The sequence below is a fragment of the Orycteropus afer genome, unplaced genomic scaffold, assembly GCF_000298275.1.
Source record: "Orycteropus afer afer isolate SDZICR_OR568_19922 unplaced genomic scaffold, OryAfe1.0 scaffold00021, whole genome shotgun sequence".
In the NCBI taxonomy this organism is placed as follows: Eukaryota; Metazoa; Chordata; class Mammalia; order Tubulidentata; family Orycteropodidae; genus Orycteropus; species Orycteropus afer.
The window spans coordinates 10315017-10332717 of NW_006921608.1; the positions used below are offsets into that span (position 1 = coordinate 10315017).

Here is a 17701-nt window from a genome sequence, read left to right on the forward strand (position 1 = left end):
GATACTGCCTCGGAAACCCAAGGAGGGGTCGCTATGAGTCGGGTCCGACTCGACGGCACATAACAACAACAACATTTCTATATTAGATACTAAGACTGGGAAACTAAAAAATATTTATTTATAAATATGTTTTAAAATAATATTTAACCCATTGCATTTTAACATAAATAACACTTTTTATGAAAAAGGCTTCCCATTTAAAAAAAAGTTAAGTGAGAGGAATGGCATGATTTTAACATTTTGGCAAACTTTGTTAGTATCTAAGTAATAGAAGATGGCTAGATTCTCATAGTGCTTCTGCATTCACTGTGTTGAAGTATGTTGTTTTGGTTAAATGTATAAATAAAATTTAGCCTCAGATATGTAGTTAGAAAAGGTAAGTATTTTACTAGTCTTTTCAGATCATTGAAGCTATGTCATGTAGACTCTGGAAAATTTCCCTGTGCGCTCATGAGAGAATGCTAGTGAAAAAGGCAAAGGGTGCATTAGTAATGTTATGAACATAGTTCGGACCTCCCAGACCTCCTGACAGGGTCGCAGAAACTCCCAGGGATCCCTGGGCCACACCTGGAGAACCAATGATGTACTATCAGAAAGCAGTAGTATGTCAGGAAAGTAACATACATGTTTGCATTGCCATTAATTCATTTTGAGAATGAAAAAAAGCAAGCGTTGTCAACGTGCATAAAAATAATCTGGAGAATTTTTGGGAAAAAATCTTGAGAATCCTGATCTTCAACCAGAGAGCGATTTAGGAGGCCTGGATGGGACTGAGGAGCCCAGATGACATAGTGGTTAAAAAGCACTCTGCTGCTAAGCAAACAGTCTGCAATTTAAACCCTCGAGCACTCAGAGAAAGATGTGGCTGTCTGCTCCTGTAAAGATCTACAGCCTTGGAAACCCTGTGGCACAGTTGTACTGTGCCCTGTAGGATCACTACGAGTTAGAATTGACTAGTTGGGAGTAGGTTTGGTTGGTTTTTTTGGGGGATGGACCTGAGGGGTCTGCATTTTATTCCCAGCTGATTGTCTCCTAGGTAGTTTGGAAAGTACAGTTGAGAAACAGAGGTTTTACCGGAAAAGGGATAGAAATATCAAAGTGTTTAATATGCCCTGGAAATATTAGTCTGGGTAGGTACTGGTGGAAATTAAGCTCACAGAAAGCATGTATTTCATAACACTACCAAAGAAGACAATCTAGAAATAGAGAAAACAGAGGAGGGTGGCTGTCACCCCAAGATCACAGCAGGGTCTCCAGGTAGATTCTCCATATGGCTGAACCTCCAGGCAAATCCTTTAGGGTTCTGATGTAGGTTATCAGAGAAAAGAATGTGTTTTAAAGTAGTGAAGTGACTATTGCATGAGTGGTGGATGGAATAACAATGAAAAGGGAAGAGATTGAAAAGCACGTTGGTGGCTCTCATTTTTGTGAGTGGAGATAAAGACATGACACTACTGTCTTCCTTAGCCACATACCTGTACTTCCTTTAACTAGCTGGAGAAGTGCAGTTTTATGAACTAATTGTGCCACCTGTACTGTTTTCCTTAAGTTGATAAAGGCAGTTCTTTCTCCTTTCTGCTCTCCAGTCCAGTACACACTTATATACATGTGCATACACTGCACTCACAGGCATGTACCTGTGCTCAGGGACACATGTAGTGCACAGGGAAATCAGTTCTTTCATTGCATATCCTTTCTCTAGACACCAAGGCCTACAGCAGTCCAATGTCTGACAAAGATTTAGAAGTAGACATACCTTTCTGCTCTAGTAGGTCTTGGAGGCACAAATTTCCCCCTTTGACCTTGGCTGTAAATTGTTTATTTTGTGTCTTGGCAAAATAGTTGTTATAGTGTAAAGCAAAACAAAACAAAAACATTAATCTTGAAAATATCTGCATTATGTGATATTTCAGAAAGTAAAACTTTTTTTTTTTTTTGTCTGCCAGGGGAAAGGGTGGTTGCCTTTGCTGCTGTAGAAGGGATTTTCTTCTCTGGATCTTTTGCTGCCATATTCTGGCTAAAGAAGAGAGGTCTTATGCCTGGACTCACTTTTTCCAATGAACTCATCAGCAGAGATGAAGTAAGGAATGAAGTGTTCTTCAAGTTATTTTGTATTCGTATTTGGTGTTCATTTATTTTTCTTTCCTTTAGAAAATGCTTATGGTGACCCAAGTATCCTGGTAATGAAAACAAGAAGTCATTCCCCCCTTGGATTTTAAGACATTGTATTTTTCTCTTCTCTTATATTCCTTCTTAGTCTTCCCCACGCACCCTTAAATACCAGCACACTCCTGGACTCCCACGTCAGCCTCTCTCTCCTGTGCTGTGAATGGCCTTCTGACTGATCTCATTTATTTCCGTAGCATCGGCTGTCATCGAAATGTTCATGACTACCACATCTTATCTTCAGCCCAGACATCTTTCCAAGTTCCAAATCCATGTATTCAAATGCATTGAAGAGGTTATCTCTTGGAGGTCTCCATAGATATCTCAAACCTAATATTTCATAATTCAAACTCATCATCTTTCTCCCAGAACTTATTCTTCTGTTTTTACTATTTGATCAAATAAACCTACTTTTTATGCAGACATCTACATTTGAAACCTAGGAGTCATTTTTGGTTGCTTCTTTTCTTTTTCCAGTCACATATAATAAGTAATTAAATCTTACTTCCACATTTTTTGTTTTTTAATTTTTATTGTGATTTGTGTGAAAGTTTACAGAGCAAATTCATCTTCCATGCAGCAACTTAATACACTTTATCTCATGACATTGACTCCAGTTTCCCACAATGCAATAGTTCCCCTATAGTTACCTCTTCCCTGTCTCCTTCCCTCCCATGCACTCCTACCCCCCGAGCTGTTTGCCTGTGCATATACAGCCCTTCTGTTCTCCCATGATTGATCTCTCCAAGGAGTGTATCTACCTATTGTAAATGTTTTATCTGCCTTGTTTTTTGTTTGGTTGGAAGTCACAGGAGTGGGTTCAATTCCAGACCTGAAGGGCAGCTAGGGGCCAGTGTCTCAGGGGTTCCACCAGGCTATATCAGACCAACAAACCTGATCTTTTTTTTTTTTTAATGATTTTGAGTTTTGTTCCATATTGTTCTCCCACTCTATCCAGTATCTCCTACACAGATCTCCTTCTGAGTGGTTGACAGTGGTAGCTGGGCACCATCTAGTTCTTCTGGTCTATAGTTGTATAGGCTGAGGGATCGCATGGTGTACCAGTTGCTTGGACTAATTGTTTCCATGTGTCTTTGGTTTTCTTTATTATTATTTGCTCTGGATGAGGAGAGGCCCATCATTGCCTCTGTATGGCCGCTTGCAAGCTTTTAAGATCCCAGTCACTACTCGCCAAAGTAGGATGTGGAACAATGTTTTTGTGTAGTATGTTATGCCCATTGACCTTGATGTCTCCTGAGACTGTGGTCTAGAGCCTACAAGTCCAACTACTCGCTCCCTCTGGGTAGCTGGCTGTGGCCAAGAAGTGACTACAACCTTGTCCCTTGTCAGCTCTATTATATACCTGGGAATTCTTAAAGATCATACAAATACCCTTATAGAAACATTGTTGGCAGACCTTGTACATGGTCTTGGGCACACTCCCCCCTGTGTAACAAAACCACACTCACTGCCATCGAGTTGATCCTGACTCATAGTGACCCCTCCTTGGGTTTCCAAGGCAGTATCACTATGGAAGTAAATTATCCCATCTTCCTTCTGAGGAGTGGCTGGTGGGTTTGAACCCCCAACCTTCTGGTTAGCAGTTAGGTGCCTTAGGCACTACACCCACCAGTTCACCCTGTCCACCCATCTGTCCACCCGTACTTACTTCCATACTTTCTTGACATCTTCCCCTTTCTTTTCATTCTCACTAGTGCTTCAGTTCAGACTTTTCATTATCCCTTACCGTCTCTGGGCTTGCTGGCCCTAAAACCTCCAGTTCATCTTTCACACTGCTCTTGTAGAATCTTTCTAAATTTTGAAACTCAAAACTACTGTGACTGTGTTATCTGAGGATGAAGAACGGGCTCATTAGTTGGCAAAGGGGTCCTGCATGACCTTGCGCTGTCCGCCTTTCCCACAGCTACACCCTTCCCACACCCTGTTACTTGCTCTCCTTTTTTTATGCTGTGGTTTTAGTATCTTCTGAGTGCCTTGCTGTTTTGTGCTGCTCTGCTGTGGCTCACACTGCTTTCTCTCCCTGTGATACTCTCACCACTTCACTACCACTTTTTCACCTGTTGATTACTTTCTCATAAGATGCATCTCATAGTTTCCTGATCCAAATACGTAAAGTTGACCACTTTTTCTACGTGGCAGTGTTGTTGTTGTAGATGCCATTGAGTTGGTTCCAGCTCATAGCGGCCCTATGTACAATGGAACGAAACACTGCCCGGTCCTGCGGCATTCTCACAATCGTTGCTGTGTTTGAACCCATAGTTGCAGCCACTGTGTCAGTCCATCTGTTACAGGTTTTAGTCTTTTTTGCTGACCCTTTACTTTACCCATCATGATGTCCTTCTTCAAGGACTGGCGTCTCCTGATAACATGACCAAAGCATGTGAGTGACGAAGCTTTGCCATCCTCACTTCTACAGCATTCTGGCTGTGTTTTCGTCATTTTTCTGGAGTCTGTGGTATGTATTAGATACTCTTCATCAACACCGCGATTCAGATGCAGTCCTTCTTCACTCTTTCTTACTGTCCAGCTTTTGCATGCATATAAGGCCATTGAAGATACCATGGCTCAGGTCAGGCATGTCTTAGTCTTCAAGGTGACATCTTTGCTCTTTAACACTTTAAAAAAGTCTTTTGCAGCATATTTATCCAATGCAATATGTTGTTTAATTTTTCTAAAAAAATTTTTTATTGTGATTTGGGTGAAATTTTACAGAACAAATTCATTTTCCATGCAGCAGTTCATGCACATTTTGTTTCATGACATTGACTGCATTCCCTGTAGTGTAACAGCTCTTTTCCCACTTCCTCCCTGTAGTTACCTTTTTTCTAGTGCACTTTCGTATGCATTCCTGCAACAATTTTTGAATTGTTTTCAGCAAAATTTTACTTGTGTGTGATATTAATAATAATACTTAATAATTTCTGCATTCTGTTGAATCACCTTTCTTTGGAAAGGGCATAAATACGAATCTCTTCCAGTCAGTTGGCCAGGTAGCTGTCTTCCAAATTCCTTAGCATAGATGGATAAGCACTTCAAAATTGCATTCATTTGTTGAAACATCTCAATTGGTATTCCATAAATTCCTGGAGCATTGTTTTTGACAATGCCTTCAGTGCAGCTTGGACTTCATCCTTAAATACCATTGGTTCTTGATCATATGCTACCTCCTGAAATGGCTGAACATCGACCAATTATTTTTGGTGCAGTGATTCTGTATTTTTTTCCATCTTCTTTTGATGCTTCCTGCATTGTTCAAGGCTTTAATTTTTATTTTTTTAGTTCTTTCAGCTTGAGAAATGCTGGACATGTTCCATTGGGTTTTCTAACTTCAAGTCTTTGCTTATTTCATTATAGTTCTTTACTTTGTCTTCTCAAGCTATCCTTTGAAATCTTCTTTTCAACTCTTTTACTTCTTCATTTCTTCCATTTGCTGCTTTAACTACTCTATGTTCAAGGGCAAATTTCAGAGTCTCTTCTGACATCCATTTTGCTCATTTCTTTCTTTCCTATCTTTTCAATGACGCTTTTACTTTCTTCATGTATGTCGTCCTTCATGTCATCCCACAGCTCTCTTGATCTTCATTCACTGGTGTTCAGTGTGTCCAGTCTATGCTTGAGATGGTTTCTAAATTCAGGTGTGATGTTCTCAAGGTTGTATTTTGGCTCTTCTGAACTTGTTTTAATTTCTTCAGCTTCAGATTGAACTTGCATGTGAGCAGTTGATTGTTCTACAGTCAGCCCCAGCCTTATTCTGCATTGTCTCTTACCACAGATATAGTTGATTTTATTCCTTTATATTCCTTCTAGTGGAGTCCACATGTATAGTCACTGTTTATGTTGTTTAAGAAAGGAATTTGTGCAAAATTCTATCATGGGATTTCCAGCATCATTTCTATGACTAAGACCATATTTTCCAATTCCTGATGCTGCTGCTTTGTTGCCAGCCTTCACATTCTAATCACCGGTAATTACCACTGCATCTTGATTGCATCTGTGATCAGTTTCAGACTGCAGAAGTTGGGAAAGATCTTCAGTTTCTTCATTTTTGGCTTTAGGGTTTGGTGCGTAAATTTGAGTAATACTTAGAATATAACCAAGGTCGTATTTTTGCCTCTCGCGGACTTGTTTTAATTTTGTTCAACTTGAACTTGCATATGAGCAATTGATGGTTTATACCACAGTCAACTCCTGGCCTTGTTCTAAGTGACAATACTGAGCTTTGCTATTGGCTCTTTCCACACATGTAGTTGATTTTATTCTGTGTATTCCATCTGACAAAGTCCATGTGTATAGTCGCCATTTATGTTGTTCAACAAAGGTATTTGCAATGAGTAAGTTTTTGGTGTGGCAAAATTCTATCATGCAGTATACTACATAATTTCATTCATCAAGGCCATATTTTCCAACTACCTGTACTTCTTTGTTCCATCTTTTGCATTCCAATCACCACTGCATGTTTGGTCAATTTCAGGCAGCAGAGTTAGTGAAAATCTTCAGTTTCTTCATCTGTGGCTTGGTGGTTGGTGCGTAAATTCGAATAATAGTGGTATTAACTGGTCTTCCTTGTAGGTATGTGGATATTTTCCTGTCACTGATAACACTGTACTTCAGGAGAGATCTTGAAATGTCTTTGTGTATCCCTTTGAAATTTAAACCTGTGTCAATTTTAGAATCAATGACATTGTATTGTACTTCTTCTCTTTCCTCTGTTACACTCTAAACTCCTTGAGTACAATTCTTAGCTACCCTCAACTGGATGGTGATCCCATGCCAGGTCCAGCATCATCCCCATGCATCACTTCTTGTTGTCAGTAGGATTTTAATTGACAGATTTAGGCTGCTGAAACCTGTTCAGCATCACAGCAGCATGCAAACTTGCACTGATAGAAAGATGGTGACTGCATATGAGATGCATTGCTAGGAATGGAACTAGGGTCTCCTACATGGAAGTGGAGAAATCGACTACTGAACAACCACCACCCTCTTTAAGTGCACAGACTTTGTTCTTTCTCTTCCCAGTATTTAGCCCATTGTTGTTGCCAGCAAGTTGAATCCAGACATTTGATTTATTTACATTTACTAAATACACTAATTCTGGCTTCTCAACTTTTTTCTAAGTGACCTAGGCAAGTTACTTAACCTTTCTGAGCTTCAGTTACTTCAACTATAAACTTCATTGTAGTGAATGAAGCACCAGGCTTATGCTCTGCTAGAATTACAAAGTTTTATTGAAGGAATGAAAACATTTCACGAAAGGAAAGGCCTATCAGTGTTCAGGTAGAGTAGGGTAGTGTGCTCTAAGTTGCAGAAAGAGAGCAGTTTTTATTAGATCAAAAGCAGGCATGAAAGGGGAGAAGCATTGCAGAATTTACAAAGGATTTTTAAAATACAAACTTAAACATTTTCATAATGTCTGTGAGCCTATTTGTCACATTTTGAGATTGTCACATCCTGAGAGTTGTTGAACAGAACATGCTACCTTGAATTAATTTTCTATAACCCCTGCAGTCTTTCTCTCCTTTTGTCTTAAACCATACTCACTGCCATCAAGTCAATTCCAAATCATAGCGACCTCTTTTGGGTTTCTGAGGTGGTAAATCTTTACGGAAGTAGATTGCCTAGTCTTCTATCCGTGGAGTGGCCTGGGTTTGAACTGCCCACCTTCTGGTTAGCAGTCAAATGCCTTAGGCCCTATGCCACCAGAGCTGTTTCCCTTTGTCTTAGGGTAACACATTTAGTCTCTTAGTTGTTGTTCTTAGGTGCTGTTGACTCATCTCCGACTCGTAGCGACCCTACACACAGCAGAATGAAACACTGCCCTGTCCTGTGCCAGCCTCACGATCCTTGCTATACCTGAGCCCATCGTTGTAGCCACTGTGTCAGTCCATCTCGTTGAGGACCTTCTATTTTTCATTAACCCTCCACTTTACCAAGCATGATGTCCTTCTCCAGGGTATGGTTCCTTCTGATAACATGATCAAAGTACGTGAGATGAAGTCTTGCCATTCTCACTTCCAAGGAGCATCCCAGTTGCACTTCTTCCAGGACAGATTTGTTAGCCCTTTTAGCAGCCCATGGTACTCTTAGCATTCTTCTGCACCACCACAACTCAAAAAGCATCAATTCTTCTTCAGTCTTCCTTATTGTCCAGCTCTAACAATGCATAAGAGGCAAATGAAAATACTATGGCTTGGATTAGGTGCACCTTAGTCTTCAAGGAGACATCTTTGCTCTTCATCACTTGAAAAAGGTCTTTTGCAACTGGTTTGTCCAGTGCAATATGTCATCTGATGTTTTGACTTCTGCTTCTATTGGTGTCAATTGTAAAACCAAGTAATCTGAGGTCTTTGACAACTTCAGTCTTTTCTCTATCCATTGTGAAGCTGTTTGTTGGACCAGTTGTGAGGATTTTTGTTTATCTTGTGGATTTTTGTTTATCTTGTGGAGGGTCTGCTCCTTTTTTGCTGACCCTCCACTTTACCAAGTATGATACCCTTTTTTAGGGAATGGTCCCTTCTGACAATGTGACCAAAATAGGTGAGACAAAGTTTGGCCATTCTTGCTTCCAAGGAGCATTTCAGCTGCACTTCTTCCAGGACAGAGTTGTTCGTTCTTCTGGCAGTCCATGATATTTTCGTTATTTTTCACTAACACCACAACTCAAAAGCAACAACTTTTCTTCAGATATGAGGCTACTGAAAATATTATGGCTTGGATTAGGCACACCTTAGTCCTTAAAGTGACATCGTTGCTCTTCAGCACTTTTAAGAGGTCTTTTGCAGCAGATTTGCCCAGTGCAGTATGACATCTGATTTCTTGAGTTCTGCTTCAATGTTTTTATCTAATGTCATTTTTCTGTTCCAGGATCTATTATATTTCATATTACATTTAGTCATCATGTCTCCTTAGGCTCTTCCTGGCTCTGGTAGTTCCTCAGTATATCTTTTTGGAGACACTGCCAGATTAATTTTTGAATTTAAAAAAATCCCATGAAAATTTTGATTGGAATTGCTTTAAACCTAAACTTAATTTTATCCATTTATTGATTTGACAATCACAAATACCTTGTATTTATGCATCTCCTAGTAGGTAGCTAGTTGTCAGTTCTAATCAACAGTTTCACTTTAAATCCAAATCCAGCCTTTGGTAGTAGTAGACCCTAGATTCAAGTTTGAGAAAACCACTTCACTAGTAATTTTTTAAGATATGCTGTCCAAAGAGGTTTTGTTTAATAGTTTCTTCTTGGGAATGACAGTGTAGCTAAGAATCCTTGAAGCACCTTCGATTCGAGGTTCTTACATTTCTTTGGATTTTTATCAATTCATTTAGAAAAGTTTAAACAACTCTGATGTGTAGTCCTTTAAAGTACACCTGGCTTCCCAGCCCTCCCCTGCTTGGTTACCACAAAGTTACTCCTCCTTTGTAGGTTAGAAACGTCCATCAACTCTCTCCTGGTGTGTCTGCCTCTGGCTATTTTGTTTGGAACGCTGTCCTTCTATTTCTGGCCTTTTTCTCTTTTTTGTTTTGAATTTTTGAAAATTTTCTTTTGCTATTTTTTTCCTTTTTCGCTTTCTGCAATCTGCTGAGTTTTAGAATCCTGATTGTTGTAAGTTGACTCTTCTGGGTCTGTTCTTCAATTACATATGATATTTGTAACATTTATTTAATTTGCATAGCATTCTGTTCGCAGGGGTATTTCACAAGTTTATTTTCCTCTCTGGTTGCGATGTCTGCACTTTTCTTAATTCTTGGTTTCATTGAACTGAACTTGCTTTTATCTTTAGCTATTCTTATTTTTGGACATTTAAAAATGAATTTTCTTTTTAACTCTTTTTGGTTTGCTTTTCTTTTATGTTGCAAAGTGCTTTTCTTGGTTGTAGATTCTTTTTTTTTTTTGTTAATTAATTCTTCCTTAATGTTAATGAACTTAAATTTGCTGGCATTGAAAACATTTAATTATATGTTATTTTATTGGTATTTTAATGACATTTGAAAGAAAGAACTTCCTGGCTGTACAGCTGTCCTCTTTTATCTTTCAAAAGTTCCATGCTGCCTTACCTGAACTTGCTTTATGTAATGCCTGGCCATTACTGTGTGCAAATAGATGACTGAAAGTTATTTGACAATGGTATTTTTCTCCTGTTTTAGGGTCTTCATTGTGACTTTGCTTGCCTGATATTTCAGTACTTAGTAAATAAGCCTTCAGAAGAAAGGGTTAGAGAGATCATTGTTAATGCTGTCAAAATTGAGCAGGTAAGTAGGGAACCTTAGGCGATGAGCACATAGCTTTATGTTTGGGTTGGCTGTTTTGTAGGTAAAACAAAAATTGGCAGTTTTTATGATTCAATCAATACCAATTATTACAATTGAAATTTGGTTTATAATTTGTTTTTTAAGTCAGTCTTTATTAGGAGGTGGTCTGGTGGCATAGTGCCTAAGGCATTTGACTGCTAACTAGAAGTCTGGTGATTGAAACCCACCAGCCACTCCTCGGAAGGAAGGTTGGGCATTCCATAGTGATACCGCCTTGAAACCCAAGGAGGGGTGCTATGAGTCGGGACGGACTCGATGGCAGTGAGTTTAGTTTGGTTTGGTTTTTATGTTTTTAAAGTTTTAGCCCTGGAGGGCAGGGATAGAGTCATGTTTGTTCTGTATTCTTAGTAATAGAGCAGGGTGTGAAACATGTACCAGATACTTATGGAATGAATAAATAAATGAATTTGTGAATAGTAAAACTTAATTTTTAGTATGTGAAGATGCCTGGCTAGAAAGACTTGGATATTCCACTTAGGCGTATTTTTATCAATCTAAAGAATAATTTAAAGAAACAAACCAGTTACCATCTACTGGATTCCAACTCATGGTGACTCTGTGATGTTAAAGTAGAATTATGCCCTATAGGCTTTGTAATGGGTGGTTTTTCCAGAAGTAGATTGCCAAGATTTCTTCTGAGGTGCCTCTTGGTGACCTTGAACCACCAGTCTTTCAGTTAACCGTTACTCACTGCCATCAAGTTAGATTCGACTCATAGTGACCCCTCCTTGGGTTTCCTAGGCAGCATTACTAGGGAAGTAGATTGAACCTCGAGCCTTCTGGTTAGCAGTCAAATGCCTTAGGCACTGTGCCATCAGAGCTCACTCAGTTTACCATTAACATCTCCCATTGACTCCAGTTTTCGTACTGGGAGGGGGAAAGGGATGAAATGCATTTTGGTGTCTTTAATCATTTTGAGAACTAAATCTGAGTGGTTAATATGTTAATACTTGATCACTGTCTTTCAGTTCAGTTGGAGTTCAGTTTATCTCCTACCCCCATTTCTATTTTTGTCTCATGCTTTGTTAATTGAGTTTTCTCTCTTTCCCAGCTCTCTTCCTTAGTCATATGCCCCCTGGCAACCATCTTTAGTGATTCTAAATTAGAATGTACACCAAGGTAAATCTTTTCTCTAGATATTTCAGAACAAAGCATCTCTTTTTTCTCCGTTGAGAAATAGAGTGAATTAAGGCTTTACTTGTGCAGCTTGTTTAAATACCAGTAGTTAGTAAATTTCAAATTACTTTGGCCCTTTGAGAATGTGAAAAAATGTGAATTGTAACACCACAAACATTTATAAACAATTGAGTATCATTTGCCATGCTGAAAAAATTTATACTAGTATAATTTCCTTGAATAAAATCAGTACCCTAGAAAATTAAAACTTAAAACCTCTTTCTGCTTGGAAAATACTCACTCATTTATTGTCTATCTTTATATTTTATTCTGTATTGTTTACATTTCAGGAGTTTTTAACAGAAGCCTTGCCAGTTGGCCTCATTGGAATGAACTGTGTTTTGATGAAACAATACATTGAGTTTGTAGCAGACAGATTACTTGTGGAACTTGGATTCTCAAAGGTATCAAGCTAAAAAATATTATTACTAACTAAAATGTCATAGTAAGGAAGGCCTTTAAAATATTATATTTCACCAAAAGCATTGGTAACATACGGGTGGTGGTGCAGTGGCTAAAGCATTCAGTTGCTAACCAAAAGGTCCACAGTTTGAACACACCAGCCACTCCCCTGGAGAAAGATGAGGCAGTCTCCTTCTATAAAGATTTGCAGCCTTGGAAACCCTATGGGGCAGTTGTGCTCTGTCCTGTAGGGTCGCTATGAGCTGGAATCAACTCAGTGGCACTGGGGTTTGTAGTTTGTAGATTTTACTTTCTAAATATCAGTGACAGGGTTTTGTTTTACATGAATGAATTCATTTTGCAAAGTCCTTTGAAACTCAAGATGAAATTTTAATGGAAGTCAAAACCAAAAACAAAACTCACTGCCATCAAGTCTGATCCAACTCATAGCAACCCCTCCTTGGGTTTCTGAGGTGATATCATTATGGAAGTGGATTGCTCAACTTTCCTTCTGAGGAGTGGCTGGTGGGTTTGAACCATCAGCCTTGAACCTCCAGCCTTCTGGTTAGCAGTCAGATGCCTTAGGCACTGTGCCACCAGAGCTCTATGAGGCAGTTCTACTCTGTCCTGTGGGATTGCTATGAGTCAGAATTGACTTGATGGCAAGGGTATTTTTTCGTTATTTAGTAAGATTATCTTCAGGTAATTTGATATAGCTTGCAGATATATGTTTATTGTCATATAAATCCCCCATGTGTCTGTATTGTAATTCTGGAATTAATATTTAAATAAGGTATAGTCATTAGGAACACATTAACTATCGTAATTTTACTCTTTGAACTCGGTCATCTTTAAGTTCTTTTATTTTGTCTATCAGAGGTAATATACCTGCAAAAACGGCAAGGAGGCCACATGTTATGACCTCCTCTAATCCCACAAGATGAAGACAGAATCATCATCAATAGCCCAAGGCCTATTCCTGCCAGGCCAGGCATGCTGCCTCCCTCTAGCCCTTTCTCCAACCGTTCCTCCCAAAGTACCCACCACCTCTCTCCTGGGTTCGATAATTCGCTGCAGTGGCCACACAGAGCTCACAGATTATGGGGTTTATTAGGGAAGCACCACAGGCTACAATTCAAGTTCAGGGAAAATGCTCAGTCTCTCTCCCAGCCCACCGTCCCTCAGCCAACAGTCTCTCACAGTCTCTTTCCCAGCAGTGCTGCTCCCTCGGTGTCTCACTCAGCAATGCGTGTCTCTTGCGTCTCTTTCCCAGCAGTGCATGTCTCAGGAGCACGTGTCTCTTTCAGTAGCATGTCTTCCTCAACCAGCAGTCAGAGAGAGTTCTGCCTCTAGGAGGCCTCCTTTTGAGCTTGGCAGAGTGACCAAACCAACCAATCATAACAACAGAATTCTAAGCACCTGAGAGTGAGCCTCCCATAACATTGCATTGTGCCATGCCCAACAGAAATAACCTCAGTGGATAACATTTACAATCAGGAGCTCATTTGCTCATTCCACCACTGAGTTTACAATGACTTATGGGTAGAAAAGCCATACTAAGTAATTTACTACACTGCAATACCTGAATATGATAAAGAGCTGCAGTTTTCACATGATTTAAGAGATAGAGCCTACAACCAGACTACCTGGATTTGAGTCCTGATTCCACTACTTTCTAGCTGTGTGATGCTGGGCAAGTTGCCTTAACTTCTGTCTTGGTTTTCTGATCTATAAAATGGAAACAATAATACTTAGCACAAATGATTGTTGATAAGTTTTTATACTTAAGCTCTTAAAGTGCTACTAGACATGTAGTAAATGCACACTAAATGAATACATTGTACTCAATGTAAGTGGAATATTTATAAAATTTATTGTGTATTATACCATGGTAATTAGAAATTATCGGTTATCATTTTTTAGCAAGTAAATGCATGTTTAAATTGTATTGAGAAGCCTTATGAAATCCATGATGTTGGGGTGATCATTACCGTTCTTGGTAAACCATTTATGTTCTCAAAACCACAAAGTGCAATAGGTTTTTTTTTTTAGTAAGATTAAACTCTATTTTATTGTTTTAGTAGTAAGATTTTCTCAATGTTTACTGATAATTAATGAGAGAAATAAAAATTATAATTATGTTAATATAATTTCTAAAACTTAAAAACTATGCATATTAAACTAAATAATGATATTTCTTCACAAGTTTTACAAAGCTGTTTGTTATAGGAAAATTAATTTGCTTACATAAGCTTTAAAGTGAACTCACTGACCTTTAACCTCCCACCATATCCCAGAGCCACACATCCTTGCTCTCTTGTTTATTAGACAACTTCTGACCTCTGGGTCTAGTTTTACCTTTGTGAGCTTGCTAACTGTTGTTGTTGTTGTTATGTGCCATCACGTCAGGGCCGACTCATAGCGACCCCTCCTTGGGTTTCCAAGACAAGATCACTACAGAAGTAGATATGTAAAATCTAAACACAGCGTAAAACCTTTTTCCACAGTCTTCTAAAATACCTCAGTAAATTCCAAACAGCAAATTATACAGTGCTCTTATTTTAATACAATGAAACTAAAATGTAACAACAAAAGATTACCAAAATGTTCCATCCATTTAGAAATTGAAAATTTATCCTTTAAAGTGAGGAGATTAAAATGAAGGTATACACTAATTGGGAGTAAATGACAATAAGATTACTGTATATCTAAACTTGGAGAATACTGTCAAAGAGGTCCTCATATGAAAAATTATAGGCTTGAATATATAAAGGAAACAACAATTTAAAATAAATGAACTAAACTTTGAACTCAAGGAGCTGGAAAAAGAACTATTCTTATAATGACGGTTTTTGGTAACTGTTGTTGTTGCCAGACTCCAAACTCACTGCCATCAAGTTGATTCTAACTCATTGCGACCCCCATTGGGTATCTGAGATGGTAAATCTATACAGAAGTAGATTGCCCTATCTTCCTTCCATGGAGCTGCTGGTGGGTTTGAACCACCAACCTTCTGGTTAGCAGTCAAATGCCTTAGGCACTGCCCCACCATAGCTTCTTTGGTAAAATAAGGGAATTATTTAAACTAGCAAATGGTTGTCATTTATACAAAAATTTAAATAGGAGCCCCATCAATGATGATATCAATTTCTATTTTAGTTTAGTTTAAGTAAATAAATATTTGAGTACTTCCTATGGGTCAAGAACAACCCACTTAATTTAGTGTGGTTTTAGTTACTCTGTCCATGAATAATTTATCAGACTTTTTTGAAAGGTCCCCATTTCTGAAACTCAGTGACTTCATGGGTATCAATCTAGTGCTCTGTTCTGGTTACCTCGTGCTGCTCTGACAAGAATATACCACTAATAGGATGGCTGAACAGACAGGAGTTTCTTCTCTTACAGTTCGGAGGCTTTAAGTCTGAGTTCAAAGTTCCAGGCTCTAGGGGCTGTGTGAAAGTCCCACTACCTTGGGCTTCAACTTTGCCTCTTGCTCCCAGCCCACTGAAGCTAGAGGCATCTCTTCACTCAGGCAGCTACTGGCTGCTGAGGCTAACAGGCCCAAGGTTGACAAATAAAATGGCACAGTCCTGATGTTACCAAACCACATGGCAGGCCATTGGTTCAAGTCCATTGAAAGTCCCAAGGTTGGCAGAGCATGGAAGAAGACTGCTGAACAATGACACAGCTACACTCAGGGTTCAAGCATGCTGTAAGCTAGAGACCATTCCCAAAGCTGTTTCTTATATACGGTAAGCAGACCACATACCCAAAGGCAGCTACTCAGCTGCTCACAGTAGATTTCGCCATGGAGTTGATTACCAGTCTCATCATGGGGAATACTGCATTCAGCTGCCCAGCTACTCAGCCAGGCCCAGCAAAGTTGACACACAAATGTAACTACCACATGCTCTTTCCACCATATTCTGCTGTTCATTGTAGTTCGACTTTTAACTCACTCTCAACACACAGTTTTTGGCAGGCAATTCCATAGAATTTCACAACTCAGCTACATATAGCATTTGTTTGATTTTTTTTTTTTTAAAGTTATATATATACATGGAGCTTTGGTGGTTCAGTGCCGAAGGCATTTGACTGCTGAGGAGGTTGGGGGTTCAAACCTACCAGCTGCTCTGCAGAAGGAAGATGGGGCAGTCTACTTCCTTAAAAATTTACTGCCTTGGAAACCCAATGGGAGTCCTTGTGAGTTGGAATTGACTCAATGGCAATGAGTTTGGTATATGTGTGTGTGTGTGTGTGTGTATAAAAGCTTTATTAAGATACAATTCAGGTTGCATACAATTCACTCATTTAAAGTGTACAATTCAGTGGTTCTTAGGATATTGTGGTGCAACCATCACTACAATCTATTTTAGAATATTTTCAGCACTCTAACATGAAACCTTTTACCCAGCAGCAGTCATTCCTCTTCTCCGCAGTTATGCTGTTGATGTTGTTAGTTGCTGTAGAGTTGGCTCTGACTCACGCGACCTGATGTGTCACAGAACCAAGCATGTCTGCTCCTATGCTGTCTTCATGATTGTTTTATTTTTTAGTCCATCATTGTGACTGTTGTGCCAATCTCACTGCGAGTTTCCCTCATTTTTTCTGACCTGACTTTACCAATCATGATGTCCTTTTCTGGTGCTTAGTTTTCCTGATGAGGTGTCCAAAGGAAGTGAGCCAAAGACTCACCATCCCTACTTCTAAGGAGCATTTTGGTTGTTAATAGTTGTCATCAAGTCAACTCCGACTCATGATAGCCTTTATATACAGCAGAGCAAAACATTGCCTGGTCCTGTGCCATCTCCATGATTCTATCTCTAAATTTGCCTATTCTAGACATTTCAAAAAAAATAGAATCATACTGTGTGGTCGTTTATGACTGGTTTCTCTCCCTTAACGAACGTGTATCAGTGCTTCATTCCTTTTTATGACTAAATACTATTCTATTGTATGGGATATACCACATTTTGTTTATCCATTCATCAACTGTTGAAAATTTGGGTTGTTTCCACTATTTGCCTATTTGAGTAATGCTTCTATGAACATTCATGTGTAAGTTTTTATATGGACATGTGTTTGTTTCTTTTAGGCAAATACTTAGAAGTAGAATTGCTGGGCCATATGGTAACTCTTTGTTTAACATTTTGAGGAACTGTCAGACTTTTCTAAAGCAGAGTGCACTATTTTACAGTCCTGCCACCAGTGTGTGAGGATTCCAGTTTCTCCACATTTCATAACACCTCTTCCTTACCTTTTTTGTTATATCCATCCTAGTTGGTAGGAGGGAGCTCTGGTAGCATAGTGCTTAAGGCACTTGACTGCTAACCAGAGGACTGGTGGTTGAAACCCACCAGCTACTCCTCGGAGGGAAGACTCTGGGCGATCTACTTCCATAGTGATATCGCCTCGGAAACCCAAGGAGGGTCACTAGGAGTTGGAATCGACTCGACGGCAGTGAATTTGGTTTTGGTTTTAGCTGGTATGAAGTGATATCTCATTGTGGTCTTGATTTGCATTTCTTTGTTGACCAGTGATGTTGAACATCTTTCCATGTGCTTATTGGTCATTTGGTATTTATTTTTTGGAAAAATGTCTATTTGGATCCTTTACCCATGTT

The 17701-nt window shown here is 39.1% G+C and overlaps 1 protein-coding gene across 1 annotated transcript in view; it reads left to right on the forward strand.

Annotated features, from left to right (window-relative positions):
- Positions 1-17701, forward strand: part of RRM2B (ribonucleotide reductase regulatory TP53 inducible subunit M2B) — a gene marked incomplete at its 5' end in the record, with an annotated part of 32171 nt that overhangs the window by 11941 nt on the left and 2529 nt on the right. Inside the window, 3 exons of the mRNA XM_042783635.1 lie at positions 1947-2080; positions 10336-10440; positions 11967-12080. Coding sequence (XP_042639569.1) covers positions 1947-2080; positions 10336-10440; positions 11967-12080 — 353 coding nt within the window. The remainder of the gene's footprint in view (positions 1-1946; positions 2081-10335; positions 10441-11966; positions 12081-17701) is intronic.